Source organism: Notothenia rossii (assembly GCF_949606895.1).
Source record: "Notothenia rossii genome assembly, chromosome: 1".
Classification (NCBI taxonomy): Eukaryota; Metazoa; Chordata; class Actinopteri; order Perciformes; family Nototheniidae; genus Notothenia; species Notothenia rossii.
Window position 1 is genome coordinate 46,695,370 of NC_136912.1, and position 24,808 is coordinate 46,720,177.

The following is a 24,808-nucleotide window of genomic DNA, read 5'->3' on the forward strand; positions in this document are numbered from 1 at the left end:
AGTTACTTGAAAAACTAAAGTGAAACTTGATTTATTTTATTGCAGGGTCTGATTATTAAATGTCCTTGTTTATTTGTGAGATGCAGTGGCATAAAGAAAATGCTTACTTTGTTTGGTAGCACTAGTAGGTACAAAAAAACTGGTTTTCTTGTTCCAGTCTGTTACTGTCACTTTGTTTTTGACACTTTAAAATACCGCTATCCTACAAAAATGCTGTAAAAATCAGATTTATTATGTAATAAAGAAACATTTTCCGAGTAAAAAAATGTTTTATTGAAAAAAAAAATGTATGAACTTTTTTTTCTTACCTTTATTATTCAATATCGCGATAAATACCGTACCGTGGACTTGTTATCGCGATATTATCGTACCGTGAGTTTTTGGTATCGTTACATCCCTAGTATACAGTTTATATTGTGTATCACCTTTAGCTTCAAAATACATAGATGTGTTTTTTTAATCTATAAAATAAATAGACAGACACTTTATCAATCCCAAATTGGGAAATTATTTAACAGCAGCAGGTATTAAAATATTTAAAGTTGGAATAAAGTATGAACTACACAACACAAGTCTAATGCACAGCAATCCATAAGAGAAGTCTGATATGTTCAGGAAACTCCCCAGGAGAAACCAACACTAACGTGGCCGAGTGGACTCCGGAGTTTGCTGCATGAGTTGCACTGTATGATCTGTGGTGTAGTGGGCTGTCACTCAAAAACTGAGTAGCCAATGGGGACACACCCCTGAAAGTCCCGCCCACCTGGGATGTTTGTGTCAAAATCTCCAACAAAAAACGAGGGATCGCAAACGAGAAATCTGCAGCGAGAGCAAAAGTCTGATCATTGAGAAAGAAGAAACAAGAACTGCAAACAAAAACCTATGTTAAAACAAAGAAAAAAGACTTATCGTTTACATGATTACACAAATGATTTGTTTCCAACTTATGGTTTTATTTTTGAAATTTATTTTATTTTGCTTAACTTAGTTTTTTTTTTTTTTAAACTCATAGTTTTGCTTTATTCTGAGAAAGTGTGGCTTTATCTTTATGATACAAAACTAATCCCATAGTTTTGGTATTTACCTTTCCCTCTTGTTTCAGAGCTCTTCCATTGTGTGTTTTCTCTCCAGTGAGATCTTCAGCCCCTCCCTTGTTTGATGCCACCTGGGTCCCCTTGCTTCTTTTATGTATAGAAGGTTTCTCATTTCTCTAACCGCCTGCTGCTTCCCCTCCTCTCTCCTCCGCTCGCATCTCCTGTGGGCGGGACTAAGACATGAGGAGGGGATTCGAGGAGGGGAAATTAGAAACCCTCGCCTCCATTTTTTATTTGTACCTTTTGTGCTCCTCAAGTCGTGCATTTGAGTGCCAGTACTTGTGTCACGTTCCTAACAAAGCAGTAACCCCAGTCTTCAGAAACCCAATTCAAAGAAAATGCAACTATTGGACCAGCTCTTTAAGTCAGAAAAGAGTCAAATTATTGAAGTATTTATATACACACATAAAGGCAATTTTCCTGCACAATGATTGATGAAAGTACATTTGACTGATAATACTATTTTGTACTTTCACTCAAGTAAAGCATCTGAATACTTCTTCCTTCTCTGCTTTTTAGTAAAACATTATTGTTAATAGGGAAGTTGGCTTGTCGAGTGTCTAGTTAGGATGATATTTTCACATTTCCAGAGTGAGTTTGTGCAAGGCACCACACATTGTTTCATCATGTGCAGTTAGCTGTAATGCTGCTGTGCTTCTTTTTCTCTGGAGCGTTCCAGAGCTGCTCTGTGGTCATGAGCTGGAGAGAGGGGGATGTGTGTGGGTGTGTGTGTGTGAGTGTGTGTCTGTGTTTGTTTTTTGGGAGGGGATGTAAAAAAATAGTGTGCACGTGTGTTTGCTGTTCATATTACAACACAATGCTTCCTGGGGTTTTTTGGGGGAGGTGTGTTGAGATTGTTTTCTTGTTTTTTCTGATTTGGTGTTTGTGGACGGCTGCATTTTCCACTTTCAGCCCCCTGCCATCTCTCCTCCTGTATTTCCTGGTTAGTACTGTTGTTATTTTGTTAAAGATGATTCTTTAGCCTTAGATGCTCTTCAGTCAATCACTTGTTGCCTCTTGACCTGCGTCAATGAAAAGCGAAGTATAAAACATGCAGTATCTATCACTTTGTCGGAGGGTGTTGATGATCACGTTATAAACATGGCAGTCTTTTTTGTCTGACAGCTGTGCCGATGCCATGTCTACATTTTACATCACTGCAAGTGATTTAAAATGTAGACATGGTGCTAATTGCACTTCTTTTTTTTCCAACATGTTAACAATGTTCTTATTAAAGTCTCGAGCTGATCCGACTTATCGGGGCTGAGGAGAGTTGTGTGTGCTGTAATCCAGAGCACAGAGTCATGTGAAACATGGTAACATTTAGTAAGGTAACATGCTATGCTGTCTGAATGTAAGGACAAGGTTACATTTGGAAGATGTTTATTTTCTATTTGCGAAGGTTTTCTTTGTTTTTTACTTCAATATGTCGTGTTATGTTCCTACGTGTCCCTATGAACCTGCTTCCCAACAGGAATCCTGGCAACTGTGTTATGTGAAGTTAACATCACGTGTACTATGTATCGGCTGAACATGTGAAATCCCTGTTGTCCATGAAAAACAGCAAACATTTGAAAAGAAAACTGAAAATGTGAATCCTGATGGAACTCTCCTCTGCCGCAGCTGTAGGTGTTTTTATTGGACGGATTAAATCTTTAGAGTGAAACCAGCTGTTATAGGTGAGAGTGTTCCTGGGCACTCTGCTTTGTCCGGGGTGAAGGCAGTGTGTATGAAAGCACCCCCAAAAAATAAACAAACTTGGATGTTCACTGTCTCACTCTCTCGCCTCTGGCAGTGTGTAGTAATGCTAGGTCAAACACACACACTTGAACTGTCTCTTTGTTATAATATGCGGACAACATTTTGGAGATTTTTTGTCAGTGTTAAACAATGGTGTGTGGGTATGTGTGTGTGTGTGTGTGTGTGTGTGTGTGTGTGTGTGTGTGTGTGTGTGTGTGTGTGTGTGTGTGTGTGTGTGTGTGTGTGTGTGTGTGTGTGTGTGTGTGTGTGTGTGTGTGTGTGTGTGTGTGTGTGTGTGTGTGTGTGTGTGTGTATAGCCCTAGCCCCCCTACGGTGTTTCACTGTAGGTGTGCAGATGAAAGCACTGCTGGTGAGCATGCATATATACACACACACACACACACACACACACACACACACACGTGTTTACAAACACACACACACACAGAAAAGCACACACACAGACACACACACACTCAGAAATAGAGTGTTTGAAGTGGCACATAGTAGCTGAGCTGAGTTGTGGCCGTAACTTTACTTTGACATCCGGCTAAAATCCCTCTGTGAAGAGTAGCAACACACACACACACACACACACACACACACACACACACACACACACACACACACACACACACGCACACACACACACACACACACACACACACACACACACACACACACTCTCTCTTCCTTATTCTCCTGACTGACTACTTTCTTTCAACATTTATGAACTCGTCAAGGCTCTGATTGGCTATCACCATAGTGACACAACCCAATTGAGTCACCGAGCAAAACACACTCATCTGCTGCTGCTGTTTGTGTGAGGTATGTGTGTGAATATAACATTATTCAACAACCGTTTTTCCATTGTCTATACAGACAAGCACACATATATCAAATATAATAAATGTGCCCTACACATTTGTGCATCTTAAACTTAAATATTTAAAACATACTGTCTTCTTTAATTGGTATCCATATGCTACCCAATGCTGGGATTTCCTCTGGATATGCAATTCCCCCTTATTCAAAGAATCTGTAAAGAAAATCTCAACAGCACACTAAATTGCTAAAGCAATTACAAAACAAAAACACACAGTACATATGCCATATCTAAAACTACAAAGAATAAATGATGAATCACTGCTTTTTTACCTGGGGACCTGTTCCCTCGACAACAAGCTATGTCAAAGATATATGTTAAAATCCTAGAAATGAATAACATTATTTTTACAATAATTTAAATCATTCAATAATATATATGTTTTGATGGGATGTAAAAAGGCGTAGATATTCCAACCCAGTCTCACAAAAAAACGTGTAATAACTACGTTGGTCCACAACGTAGGACGTAGTATTTCTACAAAAACGCCTCTGAAATTGTAAGATCCCTACGTTTTTTTTCACCATTAATTCCAATGGCTGGCATCTATGTGACGTGATCTTCACATTTCTCCCTGCAGAAAAAAAAAACATGGCCGAACTTCGTTTTATTCTCGGTGTAAAATGCATATTTTAAAGTTAGTTTGGCCATTAAAATGCGTTTTGATGTCATTTGATTGAGAAATATGAGTTGTTATTTCAGATTAAGTGTGCCGTGGATGTACATGATCTTTAGTTTGCTAGTTATTATGAAGATTACTTCAGGAAATTGTGTCTATACAACGTTTTCATTGTCACCAAGGTGGTTGCTAGGGACGCTGCTATCGATATTATTTCTGTTATGTTGTGTAAAATGGATTTATCTTTATTGCTACCCCCTTCCCCGTCAATGTTGGTCCACAGCGCAAACGTATTAGTTTAACAAAATCTGCAATTGTGGCATAGTGTGGTGCCGAGAGATGGGAGTCGGAGGCGGGGTATCAAAGGTACAAGCTAGACTTTTATTTAGCATCTCAAAAACAGACCGGCGGAGACAGGAAGTCCGGCTCACTAAAATGTCCGTGCAGAACAATACCCTAACCCAGTGGTTTTCAAAGTGGGGGCCGCAGCCCCCTGGGGGGCCGCCAGGGGGCGCTAGGGGGGCCTCAGAAAATTGGAGGGAAGATAAGAAAAAAAAAGGAAAGACAAAAAAAAAAAATTCTAATTATTTTTTAATAAATATTTTAAATCTGATTTTTTTAAAAAAATCATAATTATAAAATATAATTTATAATAATGGAACATATAATTTGCCATAGTCATCTTTCTGATTGCCTACCAGTCAAAACATCGTTCACGACGCCATGACGTCATGTTTAGACCTGGCGGTTTGCGCCATTTATCAAGCTGCTTTGCTCCTCAAGCGAGCAAGCTAGCTAGCTCAAAATGGACAGGTTTTTGACAAAGAACAGGTCAACGGAACCGACCAACAGCCCTGCTGTGGAGGACACTGCTGCAAAAAAACCTAAGAACTCCTGGCCAATTAAAATCAGAAGGTACGAGGCAGCGTACATTAAGTATGGCTTTACAGCCATACAGAAAAATGGCCATGATTGCCCGAAGTGTGTGCTCTGTCTGGAGACCCTCTCAAACGAGTGTTTAAAACCTTCGAAACTTCAGCGTCACTTGATGCAAAAACATCCGGCAGAGGCCGAAAAAACGGCAGACTTCTTCAGACGTAAAGAGGAGCATTTGGCCAGGCAATCTGCTGCATTCACACAGCAAGCTACCGTTCCCGAGCGGGCCCTGAAGGCATCATTTTTAGCTTCATACCACATTGCTCGTGCAAAAAAACCTCACACAATCGGAGAGGATTTGCTTTTACCAGCTACCAAAGATATTGTCCGAGAATTGCTTGGCGAGGATGCTGCTAAAAAAATTGACGCTGTCCCACTCTCGGACAACACCGTCAGCCGACGGATTGGTGACATGGCGCAGGACGTATCTGCTCAGCTTTTGGAGCAGGTGAGAGCCAGCGAGTACTTCGCTCTTCAACTAGATGATAGCACAGACATATCGAATGAGGCCCAACTGCTTGTGTACATTCGATTTATTTCCCAGGAGAGATTTGTCGAGGAAATACTGTTTTGTAAAGCACTTGAAAGAAGAACCACTGGGAAAGATATTTTTCAAGTTTTGGACGATTACATCGAGTCTAACGGATTGAACTGGGCCCGCTGTGTGGGGGTGTGTTCGGACGGAGCCGCGGCAATGACCGGCAAGATCAGTGGAGTGACCGCTCTCATTAAGCAGAAAGCCCCGCATGTAGTCGCCATACACTGCATGCTCCACCGTGAGGCACTTGTCGCAAAAAGGATGGATAACGAGTTGAATCAGGTACTACAGGAGGTTGTAGAAGTGGTGAATTTTATTAAAGCCCGCCCCTTGAAACACAGACTGTTTACCCTGCTTTGTAATGAGATGGGCGCCCGTTTTGAGGGGCTGCTGCTTCACTCAAACGTGCGCTGGCTGTCACGGGGCGCAGTTTTGAACCGTGTCCATGAGCTGCGGAGGGAGGTTGGAGAGTTCCTCTCTTCTGAAAAGCATCAGCTGGCAGAGCGGTTCACTGATGCAACCTGGATCCGCAAACTTGCATACATGTCAGACATTTTTCTGCATCTAAATGTACTGAACCAAAGCATGCAAGGACGTGACACGTACATACTGCAGGTGCAAGACAAAGTGCGTGCTTTTTCCAAAAAGATTATGCTGTGGTCAAACAAGCTCCAGGAGGGAGTCACAGAGATGTTCTCACTACTTCACCAGGAGCTGCTGTCATGTGATGATTTGGGCTCCATCTCTCCAATGATCCAGTCCCACCTGGAGCACCTCCAAGGATATTTTAAAGACTATTTCCCTGACCTTGAAAACACACATTTAAACTGGGTTAGGAACCCCTTTTCCCCCGGTGTCGGTTCTAGTTTGGACATAAAGTCACAGGAGGAGCTGATTGAGATGACAAACTCAGGGGATTTAAAACTAAACTTTGAGGCTCTTCCCCTGTCTAACTACTGGCTACATGTAAGAAAGGACTATCCCACCTTGGCTGACAGGGCACTGAAATGCCTTCTCCCTTTTGCAACAACTTACTTGTGTGAGTCTGGCTTTTCAACTTTAAAGGTACTCAAAACTAAACATAGAGCACGTCTACATGTGGACAATGACATGCGTATGGCACTGACAGACATTAAGCCCAGGCTTGACAGACTGTGTAGGAGCCACCAAGCCCATCCCTCCCACTAGTGTGATCACTGTCTGTCACTTCCAACACACACACACACACACAGACACACACACACACACACACACACACACACACACACACACACACCCACACACACACACACCCACACACACACACACACACACACACACACACACACACACACACACACACACACACACACACACACACACACACACACACACACACACAAAAGAGAGGTTTGGTTTCTTTTTTCTGTTTTTGTATCATCAACAGTTTGTTGAAAGGTTTGTTATTCAGTGGGAATATAGTGTTGAACTTACAGAACCAAGTCAGTTTAATAGATTTTTTTTCTTTTTTGACTGAAAACTTTTGAAGACATAATGCAAGAAAGACAAAAAAAAAAAACTCTTGCATATGTAAATATATTTTCTGTAGGGTAAAATGTATTGCAACATAGTGTCTATAATAAGAAAAACATTGTGGTGGAACAAAGATGCCCTGCCATACAAATCTTATTCTGTGTTGAAAACATATTGTTAATATTATTCTCATGCTAAACAAATGTAATAATTACAGTATTGAATAGAGAATAAAAGTAACAAAAACGTTCTTAAAGTTGATGTGTGACATATTTTGTAGCATTGTTGGTGGGTTTGCAAAGGGGGTCCCCGGCCAGAAGCTAATGATTTTTGGGGGGCCTTGGCATGGAAAAGTTTGGGAACCCCTGCCCTAACCCATAGATCCGTGGGTGAATAATGTTAATCAGTACAATAGATACGTTATTTTCCCCTGTGCAATTCTCAATTTACTCAACAATAACACATAATTATCCTTGTGTTTATTTATTTGTTTGATTAATAAACACAAGTTGGAGTCCGTCAGGACCAAGGGTCTGAGCAGCTCATTTGCTTTACAGAATATTACACCCGGAGGTAAGTATAGAGAGGCGAAGTCCCGCCCATCTACTTCCGACCCATGGGACCCCGGAAGCGGAAAATTATACATTGACGTCAATGGAGAGAGAAAAGTCATCTTTCGATCCCGTTTGAATTGTGCCACGAATGACACATATGATGTTTGTCAAATTAAAAGAACATTTTGCAAGTCAAAAAAATAAAAATGTGTCGTAAAACTGTGAAGTTACAATTTTTTTTGTGTGAAACCGCTCAGTGAACTACAGGTCTCTGGTCTCGCACAATACGCGTCACCATCACAAAGATGGCTGTCACGTTAGTAAATTTCACCTGTTTCTTTCAGAATGAGGCGAAAAAGTATAAAAAGAGGTGAAAATCACTACAAGTCTGGGCATGTTGAGAGCTGTACATACACGAAAGGGAGCGGTTCTGTAAGAGCCAGCATGCGGGACCGGCTTTACAAGGTTTCAGTGAGTAATATGAGTGCAATGTCTAAGGTTAATGTCAGCTAGCTAACAAGGTACACTAACGTGTTTTGTTTTAGCAACTAGTTTTCTCCTTAAGAACTTTGTGGTGTCTGTGTATGCTGTGGATAACATTAGTGTTCACAAGAACAAGATACACTCCCGTGTTTTGTTTTAGTTGCTCTTCAGATTGAAGCGGCCAGTTCTATATCGACTATATGTGTGATCTCCTTTTTACATCTCGTTGTGTCATTTGAGTTTATTTGCTGTGTGTAGATTCAAGGATTTTGGTGATCTTGTCCAGGGATGCAAACTTGTCACCTTTCGGCGAAATTCTCCGTTTTGAATCCAAAATAGGTCGTTTTTATGATTCCTGTAGATCTGCAATACAAATATTTTTGGGGTATGGGAGGGGGTCTGGGACCCGGATTAATGTGCGGCCGCGAGCTTTTTTTTATATATTATAATGAAGCGCGAGCTGTGTGCTCGAGTCTTCCTGCCTGTCGGCTCTGCTCATGATGTATAATAAGCCTCTGCTGCTCGGCGATGATGGTCTAGCTTCAGCAGCTACATTACCTACGGTGCGTTCGTTAATATTAACTGTGCGTCCGGAGTCACTGTGGCACAGACTGGACCGCTGGTGAACAGCTGTTAGAACGGGCCGTTCAGGTGTTCAGAGTAGAGCTCCCTGTCGGAGCGGCAGAGCGTGATATGCACTGAAAAGTTTTTTTTCCCCGTCGCAATATTATCGTTGAGCTAGCCAACTAGCATACATTGTCACTATCTGCTAACGTTAGCTTTAGCCTTCGTTTTCTAATCGTTTTTTTCATAGGCTATAAACAGCAGTGTTGGGCAAGTTACTTCCAAAATGTAATATATTACAGATTACTTATTACTCTCTTTTGAAAGTAATAAGTTACATTACAATATTACTGTCTCTGAAATGTAATGAGTTACACTACTTTAGTTACTTTTTAGTTACTTTCACCAAAATAACCGCAAAAGAATGGCTAGGTATTTTAAATGCTAAAATGTAGTTATTGTACATCCAGTGAAGGGCAATGTGGTATAGCATAACAACTTTAGGTCCTTAAGGCTACTAACAACTTTTATTACACGGCTTAGTTGAATACTCGATTCTGATTGTAAATTCTTAACATGTGACACGTTGTTAATACAGCAGTGCAGGCCACTGTCAAGGACTATAATGAAGATCTCTAAGGAGGATCAAGAAAGAGAAAGGAAAAGAGGTTAAAAGACGGAGCGCTGGACGTCAGATAAATCACCAGAAGAAGGCAGAGAGGAAGTAAACCATAACAGGACACGGAATGGGCTCTGTAGTTTGTTTAGTATATGGCCGTGTACAGGCCCGGTTCCAGAACAAAATGACTCAGGGTGCATCTGAGATTACAGGGGGCGCAGCAGTAGTAGCTTTACATGAGCAATAGTGGCCGGCAACAGCAATGAAAAATAGCATTGATGGTCCCCAATGAACAGATTATGGCATTTGTTATGTTTTGAAACCAAGCAAGTGAGAACATTTCAAGTGAGTTAAAAGTGCAATCCTGAAATATTTCATATAGTCCAAAGTGGGCTATGGCAAAGAAAAGCACAAAATCTTCAAAACTGTACTGATAAAACAAATGAGAACATATTGTAAATCAAGGCAAATATTATTTGAACCAGCTCATGGTTTGAAATGGCAAACATTGAAAAGCAAAAGTATTATTAAAACCATGTACTACATCACCTTGGTCCCATCTCTGGGAAGAGAATATTTACTGTGCTTAAAAACTGGTATCACATCATCATGTGAGGTTGACTTTGTGACCTGGAGAACATTTCAGCTGCAACATTAGCTCGTTGATAAGCTTGGGATATGAGATATTTTTGTAGCTATTCGTGGTGAAGGCATCTGTGCTATTGTATGCATTATTTTTGACCCAACATTTATACAGGCATGGCAGAATATGGCACTACTTTCACATGAATATTCCATTGTCTATTTGTATACCACGAGCTGCAAAATGACCGCCTAACCCCACTGTACAGGCAGGTACTTGTTTAGACATACCTGGGCAGGCTGTTTTGCCGTGGTATCCTGGCACCTGCGGGCCGCAGAGGGGCGGCGTAGTTTCGGGCGACGAAGACTGCTGCTCCGGGGGCGAGGGCGGCGAGTCAGGCGGGAGTAAGCTAGTGTCCACAACGGAGGGTAACGTGATGTCCCCATCTGACCTGTTGCTACTGTCTGCAGTAGATGCAGTGTTGCTGACGTTTAGTGATGGTTGCTTTAACCATTTTCGTATTTGATTATCCACAGATGTGTGTCACTGCTGTGGAAGCACTTTTGAAATGATGCACGCGCAGTGGAGCAGGTCACGCGCACCTGACACAATTTGTTGTTTGTATTTTTTGCTCTGTTCTCTTTTTTGAATAGAGGGTGCATAACATTCAACTGCCCCGAAGATCCCGACGCGAAGCCTGAAGGGTAAACACACCTGGTTTACTAATCTACCCGCACAATTTGTCTGGTGTCGGAATGTCTCGCTATGTTAGTACATTCAACAAAACACCATTTAATGTTGTGTTAAAATGTGTTGTAACTGCGTTACTGAGCATTGTAACGGGTAATATATTACCCACATTTCATTAGTAACGCGTTACATTACTTCGTTACAGCAAAAAGTAATATATTACTGTAACTCCGTTACTTTTGTAACGCGTTACACCCAACACTGATAAACAGAGGTGGTATAAGTATATATCTTGAAATTGATTAAAAGTAGAAGTACTCAGTTCTTGTACTTGAGTAAAAGTAATAGTCCCAGAGTGTAGGAATACTCTGTTACAGTAAAAGTCCTGCATTCCAAATGTTCCTCAAGTAAAAGTAGAAAATTATTATTATCAAAATATAGTGAAAGTAGCGACAGTAAAAGTAGTCATTTTGCAGATTGGTCCATTTCAGAATAATATGATATGTTTTATAATGACTGATCATTAAAGTGTTATCAAAGCTGGTAAAGGTGCAGCTAGTCTGAATGACTTTGTATACTGCAGGCAGGGTAGCTTTTGGATTTACTCCAGGTGGAACTAAAGTCTGATTTAACACTTGATTATATTTCACATCATTCATCCACATCTGTAAAGTAACTAAAGGTATTACATACATGTAGTGGAGTAAAAGTACACAATTTACCTCTGAACTGTAGTGGAGTAGAAGTACAAAGTAGCAAAACATTGAAATACTTAAGTAAAGTACAAGTATCTCAAAATTGTGCCCAAGTATAGTACTTGTTGAGTTTATGAACTTGGTTACTTTACACCAGTGGCTATAAAGATAGAAAAACTAAGCCTTGCACAGAGGCATGAAAATACATTTTCAAAATGCTCAACAGTGCTGCCAAAATTATAAACTGACCGCTACACAATTAAAATAAATGCTTTTTATATATTTCTATTAGATGTGACTCTATGGCGTTTCTGTTAATATTAACACTGCTGCTTTAGTTGTTCTGACTGCTAAAATCCTGTTATTCCTAATTTTAAAGCCGATATTCTGTGGGGTCAGGGGGCTCGGATCCTTGTCACCTTTTTCATACCTGATGAGTTTGCATCCCTGTTGTCAATTTGTTTGGTTATCTAGGCACAGCTGTGTGTGACTCCCTCTGGTACACTGGTATGTGTTTTCCTAATGTAGAGAGCATTGATTAATTAATAAACTACACACTGACTCTAGATCCTGACCAAATCTTTATTTTTTGATCAAATGTTTTTCAAAAAAATGTATTGTATATTATATAACAGCTGCACATCACAGACCGGAGTCTCTGCTACTGTGGACCACGAAGGAGGGGATCATCATCCCCATCCCCAAAGACCCTGCATGGCATGGAAATCTCCTCCTCCTGGAACAATTCTACACCCAGCATATGCTCCCTGTGTTGGCCAGTAGAGAGGAGGACATTTAAATAAACATACTCTTAACACCCTCGGACTCTGCGTTGTGTTTCGTATGTGTGATGGGGTGTTATGCAGAGGGGAGGAAAACAGGACACAGCAGATTGGGATTGTGGTGGAGATGCTGAGCAGTTATTTAATTGTTGCGTGTAATTATTATTATACTGCGTGCTTCTTAGTTATTCCATCTTTTGCTGTAACATGGATCTGTATGTAACTCTATATTTACTTGTTATCTACCACACTTCCTTCTACATCATACACCATCATTATACATGATGGTGTATATAGGATATATATTTATTTGTATACATATCTGTAAATTGTATAATTTTATTTTTCGTATTTGGGATTTCTCTTTTGTCCACTCAAATACACTTGGCCCTTTCTCTTTTCCATGTGGAAAATGGCAGCTGCATATTCTGCTTTTCTCATCTGCTCCCTGTCTGCTCATCTACGATGAGAAAATTATATAATTAATTACTAATAATCATTTAAACCTGTTATTACCAATATTTCACAAATTCTTCATGTAAACTTAAGAGTACAGCTGTATGTTGAGTATGTCAACTTTGCTTGGTTCATCTTACTGGGGGGCAGCTACATGGATGTCAGTGCAGTCCACAATAATTTTGCAGCTGAAGGCAGAATGAATTTATTATTGACTCAGAATGAAGCACAACTTCATGTCATACAATACATTGACTTTATTTGTAATTGTGTAAAAAAATATGAGCATTGATTAGCAAGCAGGACCTGCAGGAACAGAGAACGGTGATGGATGGAGCTGGGAAGAGAGAAGAATAAAGAAAACAGATCAACTTTATTATCGGATATTAAAAATTCAATTTCAAAACAAGTTGCCGCTCCTACAGTTTTCTAGTATGTAAAGATGATTTCACATGACCAATGCAAAATATCACACTCAATACATGTGTGTCTCTGGGGGGTGCATTGTGCCTTTGATGTATTTAAATAATATACCATAACCAAATACTATTACGTACAGTGGAAATCAGGTTGCCAGAGCAGGTCAGTCCAGTGTGCTTGTTCCTCAGGGTCTCAGCAGTTACAGGTGAGGTAAAGAAAATAAAAGAGAAAAAGGTCAGTAACAACACTTTAATGTAACAACACTGAATAATTATCTCTTTTAATAATTTGCTCTCAGTAATCACTCAACTACTGTCTTTCCAACAAACAGATTGACTCACTCTCACTATCATCACAATGAAAGACGTCCAGAAGAATGTCATGCAAAGCTGCCTGCCTTCCTTCGACTCTCCCTGAACTGCCTGATCTTTTAATGGTCAATGTTAACCATTTGTGCAGATAGCATTAAGTAGAAAAGATCGCTGATACTAATGTGGGGTTAGCCTACCTCCCGCCCCCTTAGCACCTGGTGGAGGGGGCGATAGGCTACTCTTCAAATGTTTCACAAAATACTTACCATCATGAATACTCTTACTGTTTAACATTTCGGTTTACTTCGTGTTAAGGCTAATACAAATGACAAGGCTAAGTAATGTAATATAATGCTAACTAACATGCTCGCTACTAGCTAGGTAGCTAACTTGACTATGTTCCATGCAAAACATGTATATTACCTGATATGTTTGGTCCAACGACTCCTGGTCCTTTCATCAGACGGGAAGCGATAGAACGAGCAAGTGGTATGATCTCTTTTGTGATTACAACCTCGTACAAAGCACACAGGCATCTTGTAAAAGTGAATTTATTGGAGCAATCTCTTATATTTATTGGAGGGAATAAATCAGTCTTCTTCTTCCTCTTTGCTTTGCGAGTCACAACCAGTCTTGGAGCATTATCGCCTATGACATCACTTACGCGACCCAGAATGCATTTAGGATTTGTAGTCTTTCTAGTTGCGTATTATTCATAGTCTTATATTTCAGCAGTTTTACGACAAACTGTGACTTTTTTTGCATGGAAATGATTGTTTAAGATTGACAAACATCATATGTGTCATTCGTGGCACAATTCAAACGGGATCAAAAGATAACTTTTCTCTCTCCATTGACTTCTATGTATAATTTTCCGCTTCCGGGGTCCCATGGAGGCTCCCGGAAGGGGAGGGACTTCGCCTCTCTATTCTCTCCGCTTCGCTTGGCAAACCCCGTGATAGTCCTCAAGCTCTGTGATTGGAGAGTGTGCTCCGAGGGTTACGCCAAGCGCCGAACAGCACTTTGAAATGGGATGGAACCACGGCAGACTGTCCAAAACTGGATTTGAACGGGTCCACCCCTTCCCCCCCTCCCCCACTCCGTCCCCAGAACTACACATGCTGGCTATTGTGTTTCGCAACATGTTCTCTATCTATGGCACGTCTCTACTGGGAATTGTAGTTTTAAAAGACGTTTTCATATTTCCCATAATAAGAAGTTGCCAGTATTAAACTGTGTGCATCCCTGGAGGTTTAGGGGATAGGAAACACTCAAATTTAAAAGATACAATTAATAAATGGGTGAAAATTGCTTGTGCCCATAATGGGCAGCATTAATATATACCCACATGCCAGCTAAGGTCAGAAGAGCTTTATTTAACAGCTGGTCTTATGTCTGTGACCCCCCCTGTTGTTAATTGATAAGCCTGAAACATGCACTTGTCAAGGTTCAGAGGCACATTTTGCAAATATGGCAGTAGCCATCGATCATCTTAAGATAAGATATGCTTTATTGATCCCAAGTTGGAAACACTTGCGTTACATCAGCATGTGTAACAGTTGTAAATATGCAGTGGTGTTTATTTGTAAATCATTTAGTATAATCACACAAATTCTGTGTTTCATATTTAATAATTCTGTGTTCTTTATTTATTGATTGTTGGCCTGACAAGGCCGGAGATGAAAAACTCGGGTCGCAGGTTCCTCAACAATGCATCACAAGACATCTATCAATATGTGTGTATACCTCCACCATTAAACTGTCATATTCTGCACATTTCTTATACTATCTACATACATCTTATATAAGATTATAATACATATGTATAATATCAGTTAAAATAAGTGCTTCAACATAGTTAACATTGCTGGAGGTATACACAAAGTTTTTCATTCATTGCATAACTACACCGTTTGTGTATATGTCAATAAACCTTAGAAAATCTTGAAAAACTGGAAAGGGATGTGCAAAATAGTCATTATATGCAGTCTTTAATTAACTATTAGTAGAGAATAACGAGTAATGAATATACTTTATAGGGATCCTATTCATATCTAATAATAAAAATAATGAAATTCAATAACATGCTTTAACCACCAGGTGTCCCTTTATATCAGGAGTGCACTTTTATGGTGTAAATACAGCCTATCTACCAATTGGATCAAATATAAAAGTCAGCCGAATTAGTGTTGATACTGTAGGGAGATGTATTGTGTGAAAATAAATGTAAGATGTTGTTTAATTGCTGATATATTATATAGAGCCTTGATGAGAAGACTTCTAGACAAACATGAGGAACTGCCGCCAACACTGAAAACGTGACGTGGATCATAAATATATCAGCAATTAAAAAACATCTTACATTTATTTTCACACAATTGGAATGAATGGTGAAAAAAAACGTAGGGATCTTACAATTTCAGAGGCGTTTTTGTAGAAATACTACGTCCTATGTTGTGGACCAACGTAGTTATTACAATTTTTTTTGTGAGACTGGGTTGGATATTCATCTGTTGTAATAAATGATTCATCAGCTGGCTGTATGGCTGCCAAACAGAGGAGATTTCTTCCTCAGAGGAGCAGTGGCGTCACGATGGAGGAAACTCCTGGATGTTTCCAGGGTTTACTCTCCTGAGCACTGAATGTACAGTGTACGAGAGTCTCTCATTCAGCTGAGATGCTGCTGCTGTGAGTGATCAGACTTTTGCTGCTACATACAAGATTGCTGATATTGTTTTTACTGCATTGTTGTTTTGCTGTAGAACGTCTCTTGGTGTAGGTCTGGGGAGCATATGCAGTGTGACATACTGCACTAAATGCATCAAAACACATTTCATTATATTTAATTGCTTTCACTTTATTTCACTTTCACTATGAGATGATGATTTGAATTCACATTTTTGGCAAAATTCCAGTGCCCCTCTGTGTGTGTGTTTGTGTGTGTGTGTGTGTGTGTGTGTGTGTGTGTGTGTGTGTGTGTGTGTGTGTGTGTGTGTGTGTGTGTGTGTGTGTGTGTGTGTGTGTGTGTGTGTGTGTGTGTGTGTGTGTGTGTGTGTGTGTGTGTGTGTGTGTGTGTTTGTGTGGACATCTCATACCCCCCACAGAGCTGTTAATGAGCTCCATTGATTGAGGCTGTTAATTAATACCAGTTTTAATTAATAATGTCCCATGAATCCGCCTGTTATAAATTATTCCTGACAGATACAGTAGACACATGTTTTCCACAGCACAGATGCTGTAAAGTTTTCCTACACTGTTTCCACTGAAACCTGAAAATAGATGCCAATTTGAGATATTGGTACTCTCACTCACATTAGTTTGAATTTTTTTTCACATTTTATTCATTTGGTTCAAGTTTTATGTGTATTTTACTTTCATTGAACTTGTGATAATGATCAAACACAAATAACATTACATCAAAAACAGCCTGTCTCCTGATGTGTTGCTCTAAGATAATAAAAGTCTCCTGAATTTCATTTTTCGAAATTACAGAAAATATGTTGGACATCAAATACAAAACATATCAACCGACTATTCGTTCTCTTTCAGAAGAAATAAAATAAAAATAAAAAACGATTTGATTTTAGTTTGAATTGTTGATTGAATATTAAAATAAGTCAAAATCTTTGAAGTCCAGCAGAGTGATACATGTTAGTGTGCAGAGCTGTGATGGAGTTTAGAATATCAATGTGATAGGTAAAAATACACTTTATCAACTAGAGGACATGGAAATGTTTTAAAGCCCTTAATCTTAGGACAATAGTTATTTTATATATTTAGATCAAATGTTTCAGCTGTCATCTTTTTGCTTTTCACGGTATGTATATTAAACATGCTTCCTGACATGGGAGGGCTATTTTTTTATAAGCCATGCTTGCTGCCGCTTCTACAAATCACTTGTTGATCGTCTGTTTCATTGATTGTCTTAATGTTGTATTGAATTGGTGGAATTAAAAAGAAAAACATGTTTAAACATGAGACTATTATTATAAATAATATGAATGCTTATTGCTGTGACATCATGGCAATATTAAATAACATAACTACTACTCACTGCTACTTTATTAATAATAATATAATTAAATAATATTAAATTATTACAAAAATACAATAATAATAATAATTATAAATAATAATAACCCTAATACCTTTTTAGCCATGCGTTGTTTTATTCTATTCCACTTTTCTCCCATTTTTTTATTTATTTTTTGGACATTTGAAAGAATGGCCCTGTTTTTAGAGTCAGCTGCATGAATAAACATCATCAGACTCATGAAGGAACATGTCTTTATCCAGGAGAGTTAATGAGGATGCTCCAAACGATAAACAAACATATACATTTATAGTTGTGGTATTTCCCCTGACTCACTGAAGACATTTTTCCTGAGAATCTAAATTAAACTAATTCTGTTTGCGGCTCTGAAGTACGTCATCCTTTCATATTCCTGTGGTTTCTGTGGCAGGCACAGAAATGGAACACAATGAATAGCAAATAAACAATTGTTGTATTTATCCTTGGCTAAATACAAATTTGTTTTAGTTTCTTCTGTTCCTGGGTTACACGGAACTGTTTACAATAAAAGCTTTCGTGCTGTATTGGTTGTGTCCTCTGTTAGCTGGCTGAGTTTCTCTCCAGATGTTCAAACTGGTGAATCTGGACAGCACGACACACTTTCACCAACACAAGGGAAGACTTTCCTCCACCAAGCCAACATTCCCCCTCTTATCCCCTGCTTTATAGCGTTGTTTCCTCTGACCTCACCTTCTCTCCTTCCCTCATCACTCATTCTCAGACTTTTACGTGTAGCTTTCCTTCCTCTCATCTGTGGGATCTTCCCCTGAGCAACCAAAACACACACAGTCGTAACCAGAAAGCAGATGTTTAGAATACACTTCCTACAGATTCATTTTGATGCAAAACAAATGGTTTATAAAGATTCTACAGAACAAGGATTGGATGGATCTTTACTGTGATGATGGAACACATTGAAGACCAGATTATGATCACTGTCAGCCTTTAACTAAGAATCTGTTAGAAAACACTCATAAGGTAAACCTGTGAGACTGAACTTTTTTAAGTTATTTTAATAAATGTACAATATTCAGATGCCTGATGGGATCCAGGGCATTTGGGTAAAAAGTGATGGCAGATCAGTGTGAACATTGTGTTGACCTTTTCAAAGAAAACTTCGGAGGAATACATTTCTTCTGGAGAAAAGGAAACAAGCCATATCCATAATGTCATCTTAACTCCCAAAAGGAAGTGGATTTTCGTTTTAATCTTTTAGAGGGCTAGCTAGAAAACAATACAATAGAAGTTAAAATATGCAGTGGTCCTAGAGGTGGAGCATCATGGCCAATGTGCACTCCCTAAAATGTCTCATATCATTTTGGTATGTTCTTAGCCAAACACTAAAAAGGCCTTTTTTTATAAAACATCTGTGTATTTTTGATTGATTGATTTATTTTGATCTTGTTGGCCTTGGTTGTTCTTCATCACACACTAACACTTTCTTTCTAATATTTCCATATATATATACATGCAACTGTTTAGTTCTTAAGTGAATGTATTTTGCTGGACACATATAGCATCCTAGATAAAACATTAAAGATGACATTGTTTTTGCCTCGTGGTGTGCCACAGAGTTCTTTTTCTTAGCGGCAGCAATCCGATAATTTTCAACTCAATAAAATTGTTCCAATTAATATACGGAGTCAAGTTGTTAGTTTGTTTACTATGTGGCCGTGTAATAAGCGTGACATTGTGCAGCGAGGCGGTCATTATTGAAAAAATAATCATCATAAAATAAAATCAGTGAGGCTCTGTGTAAACTTCACTTCCTGTGTGCTGTTTGTCAGCCTTTACAGGCGTGTAGTTCACGTTCTTTACAGCTTCATAGTGTGTGTGTATTGCGAGTATATGTGTGTCAGGCAGCACAGCGCTAACAGGATTAGCATGGTGGTGGCGTGTGTGTCAGAGAGCGAGACAGCAGCGAGATGCCGGACAGAATTTTGTCTGGAGAGCATTTGTCACGCTGGTTAATGAGGTTCATTCTGCTCTCACCTCTCAGCTCTCACACTCACATCTTGTCAGGCTTGTTAGGCGGATCCTATTTAGATACTTCACCCATATTAACAGCATTAATGACAGGTTGTTCCACGGCCTACATTACACTCATGTCATGATTTGCTGAGTGAATATAGAAGAAAAAACTGCTAACTGGTGGAAAATTACCCATACAGGAATGTGCTTAATCTGACATGCTGTGTGTCATGTGTGTGAATGCAGACAGAGGTCAGAGTGAAGAGTATCTGGAATGTTCCTCCCTCACAATGAGAGGACCTATGGGTGACAGTCATGCTTCATTAGGCAGGATTTCATACGCCTTCGGATCAGCCCCACTAAACAAACTGTCCGTGCTTCAGTCTGAGGTTGTCATTACATTTACATCACATGTCACTTAGCTGATGCTTTCATCCCGAGTGATCCAACAATATGTTGACGGCAGGGGATCAGACTCATTACACACTGATGATGTGCAGCTTATCATTGGCTTTGTTTATTCTTTGTAATGGTGCAGGCGGTGGTGGCGAAGTCCATAGGGACTTGGCTTGGCAAGTAGAAGGTCACCAGTTCAAGTCCCGGAAAGACCAAGTGCTACCGAGGTGTCCCTGAGCAAAGCACTGTTCCCTACACTGCTCCCCGGGCGCTGTACATAATGGCAGCCCACTGCTCCTAACACTAGGAGGGGTCAAAGGCAGAGAAACTGTTTCGTTATATAGTAGGCCTACCTGTACTACGTAATGACAATAAGTTGAATATTCTTCTTCTTCTTAAGAATCATGGAGTCTTAGAGTATACCTGGAATAAAAAAACAGACTGTATTTTCCTAATCATTTCTTTGTAACTTTTACTAATTACTTCGCATAATGGAGACAGTGTTTAAATGTTAAACTTCTAATCAATTTAAGCCAATTAAATTCTAGAATTAGAGAGTTAGAGTGAGTGCGCAGCAGATTACGGTTAGGAAACATAGAACCCGGGTCCTTTACTGTTTACTGAGCTGGTTCCACTCTGACCTGCTATGCACACATTTGAGGGGGCTTAAGTTTAATTTCAATCTCAAAACAAGTAGTAGCTACTAACGCTATGCTGTTGGTTTATCTGAACATTTGTGTTTCTTTACTCTTTGGACCTTTGGTGAGTACAGTGTTATTCATAAAACCAGAATTATTAAAATACGACTCAGGTTATTAAAGCATTATTTTTCCTTGAAAGAAATACTATGAGCATACTTTATGTCCTATAGTGAATTACATGGATTAATAATACTCATTGTCTAATGTAAGCAATGCGCTGTTTTAGGAGCACCGTTTGTAGCAAAAGAGAGAAAAATGCCCTGGAAGTGCTACAGATATTTAAATCTCTGAAACAATAAATCATGTAATAAAGTGTTCCTGCTCACATATTCAAACAGTCTGTAATTTGATATAATCCTATACATATTTCCTACTGCCACAAATGCCCTGCGGAAAATAAATATAAATGGTGATAAACTAAAGATTTTTCACGGAGTGTCTAGGTTATTTTTCCTGTAGCCTAAACATATTGAAGCAGGTAAGCCGTGCTGTTAGGTTGCCATGGTGATTTGCTTTGGTAGAAACACACCGTTGTGAGAGTTCAGCCCAACATCAGCGCAGTAACCTGAAGATTGACTTCAGATGACCGAGCACTTAGAGACATTAGTGAGGATTTCTTCATCTGCGCACACTGAACAATCTGAAACATTGACTTTAATAAATGTATCAAAACATTTCATATTACTGTTTTAAGTTAGGTTAAAGCAATAATTTCAAGTTTAAATAAAAAATATTAGGTTCAACTCGATATTATTGCTTTTAACTAACCTAATACGGCTATGTGACATTTGTTGATATAATTTATTGAATTAAAGTCAAAGTTTCAGATTTATCAGTGCATGTTCTCTGCTTGAAAATATGGAAAATCCCTCACTTAGCAACAGACACATTGTGTTACAGGATTTAAATACTAAAGAATAGCACTCGAGGGAGGCAAATACAAAAGAAAACATATGCAAATAGATGCATAACACAGGAATAAAATCAGGATATTTAACCCTATAGCTGTATAACGGGAAGGAAGACGGAAAGAAGAAATCCAGATATTAATAGATGCACTCAGTAGGCAACTCTTCAGGATCTTCTTTCATTAGGGACTAGAGATAATAAGTAGGACAAACAGGAATAATCTGTTCAGAAATTGGCTTACATAAAACAAAGGTTGGGGAATCCCAGTGATTATGGTAAATGCAAACATAAAGAAAGGGGTCTGGGTAGGTTTGAAACTGACAACAAGATCCTACGATACATCATATCGCATTTGAAAGCTAATATTTTTATAGCGGTTCAAAGCGACCACATTTTGAGGGGGAACGGTTTGCCAGAATCATGACATTTATCCAAAATAAATGAGGATGCTTGTTTTGAGTCTTGTCTCTCCTCGAGGGCCTTCTGGTTGTTTCACATGCTTGTTCTCAGGCATTAAAGTAGTTAGTGTGAAGAGAAGAGACAACGATGTTCAAATCCTGCAGGAAGTAGACAGGATTGCTTTATTGGGGGTTTAACAAAGTTACACAAATATATTAGAAGGAAAAGTATTTGGTTGGGGGGATATTCAGGCCATAGCAAACCAATGAATGAAGGTTTTGCATTTCATGAATGCACACTATGCAACAAATATCTTGTTCATTTAAATACTGTCAGTCCTGCACAACCATCCTAATATGTTGCATATGTATACAAAGTTAACTTGTTTAATATTTGCCAGCTTTCCACTCCTCCTAACAATTCCGCAGATATCTTTTTTTATTATTCAGAGTATTTTGACGAAATATATTTTTTGGTATATCTATTTTTTTATGCAACATTTTTTGTTATATCTTACACAGGCTCCACCCTCTACTGGACTCTATGTGTACTACTCTCAACCATGCTACATACTAAGAACCTACTGAGATACATAAATGTAGCCGGCCAATCAGGGCGAGCCTACCTGAATGCGTGCGCAGGCCTACATTATATAAGGCGGCCAAGCCTCCTGACTGTCATCCTTTTCTCTTCAGCGAGCAGGACAACACCTGACACAGAAAGTAGAATGTTTGAAAGAAGAAGAAAGAAGTTACCATACCTTAATGGAGTCGCCACTTCATGTCCTTCGTGCCCTGGCTTAATAGCGGGCGCCGGGGCGGATGGCTCCGTTTGCCGGGGGGGAGGAGGATGATGAGGACTTCTCGTCGTCGGGCACTTCCGGGTCCGGCGTCCATGGAAGTCCACCGCCCAGGTCTGTACTTCCCCCTGGTGATGACCATGGCGCCGGAGCGTGGCAGCCCATCTGCTCCGCAGCAGGCTGGGCAGAGAACCTCTGCCCCGCTAAACACACCTTGCCTGGTATAATAGCTCCGACACAGCGTTAATACGAAGGCGCTAACCCTAATCCCTTGAGAGGGGCCGCGGCGCATTGAAGGACCTCCGCAGAAGAACGGTGGGTTACGTATTGTAATCCTAGTTCTTGAGTGATGTGTGTGTGAAAAATGCATTCAATAAAAACGATTGCATTCATCCCAGAGTAGAGTCATCTCTATCCACAATTCCACATTTCCCCATAATGTCTCATTGAAATCCGCAAGATCCGATTCATACGATGTTAATTGGCCCAGTTGTAACTCCAGTAAAGGAGGCAGCCAGTGGGCGTGCCCATGTCAGTGTGAATAACCGTAGGAAGTGCTGTCAAAGCGCTATGCGGGTGCAGGGACATTATGGCCGGCGTGTTGTTGTCAGAAAACACACCTCGGCTAGTGTAATAGCTCCAATTGGTGCATTTCACCGTCTGTGTGAAGACGGCATTATAACGGGGCCTGTGGACCCCCGAGAGCGCCGCGGTGCGTTCAAGGGCCTCAGTAGAAAATCGGCCCTTTCTGTTTCAGCCCCCCATGAGCCAATCTTCCTTTTATGGAAGGTTTGGCAGCGGAGTAGGCCACCAGAGAGTACTACAGCTTCTTAGCTGCAACTCCACAGCTGCTTTCATGTCCCTTAACACAGTTTTATGGGGAATGGAAGCTCAGCTGTGTACTGAGAGAATGGATGGACAGGACACTGAAGCTGGGGTACTCACTCCAGTTTTGCGGCGTCCCTCCTCCCTTCAGGGGCTTAACGGCCCGTCCACACAGCGGCGTGCGTTGACGCTTCACCATTCACTTTGAATGGGGTGACGTCACTTTTCGCCGAACTGCATTGTGGGAAGCGACGCGGAGCGTTCCTGGCGTGGCTCGCTGCAAAACTTGAGCAATGTTCATCTTTTGACGCCTCGGCAGAAGCGTCAGCCAATCGAATAATATGCCAGTACAAGCTCTAGCCAATCAAACCGCTGCTTGTGTGTCAGGGGCGGGAGATTCATGTGATTGGTTGTTGGTCGAGTTTCAGACACGCCCGCCGGCAAGCGACAACGCACGCCGCTGTGTGGACGGGCCGTAAGAGAGGCAAATCTATCATCCCAGGAGGAGATAGGTTTCCTTTCAACAGAGATTCAGACCCCAGGGGTCAGTACTGGGTCCACTCCTATTCATCATTCATCTCCTTCCCCTGGGCAAATTCCTCCGTCACCATGAGGTTAATTTTCACTGCTATGCCGACGACACACAGGTCTGCATTTCCTCCAAACCCACCACTGCCCTGCCCCCAACCTCCCTCACCACCTGCCTTGAGGATATCAGGAGCTGGATGAGCAGGAACCTCCTGAATCTTAACAGTAGCAAAACTGAGGCCCTGCTCATCGGCTCCAAATCCACCCTCACCAAGTCACATAACACCCCAGCACCAAACATCATCATCGACGGCTTCCCCATACCATTCGCTGCCCAAGTTAAAAGCCTCTGTGTCATTCTAGGCGGCTCCCTCTCGTTCGCACCACACATAAAAAACATCACCCGCACCGCCTTCTTTCATCTTCGGAACATCTCCAGACTCCGCTCATCTCTGTCCCAACCCAGCACTGAAATCCTGGTCCACTCATTCGTCACATCCCGGATTGATTACTGCAATGCACTTCTGACTGGCCTTCCCATCAAACTCCTCAATAGACTGCAAATAATCCAGAACTCTGCTGCCCGGATCATCACCCGCACCAACTCATCCGACCACATCACCCCCATTCTCACTCAGCTACACTGGCTTCCTGTACGCTACCGTATTGACTACAAAAACCTTCTACTCATATATAAAACTCTTCATAACCTTGCCCCCATCTACA

The 24,808-nt window shown here is 40.4% G+C and overlaps 1 protein-coding gene across 1 annotated transcript; it reads left to right on the forward strand.

Moving 5' to 3' along the window:
- Nucleotides 1-5,144: 5,144 nt before the first annotated feature.
- On the forward strand, nt 5,145-7,001 carry LOC307019133 (SCAN domain-containing protein 3-like; the record flags this gene model as incomplete). The annotated part of the gene is made up of 2 exons (XM_079649774.1): nt 5,145-6,779; nt 6,879-7,001. 2 exons carry the CDS (start codon nt 5,145-5,147, stop codon nt 6,999-7,001), a joined length of 1,758 nt encoding a protein of 585 aa, XP_079505900.1.
- Nucleotides 7,002-24,808: the final 17,807 nt, after the last annotated feature.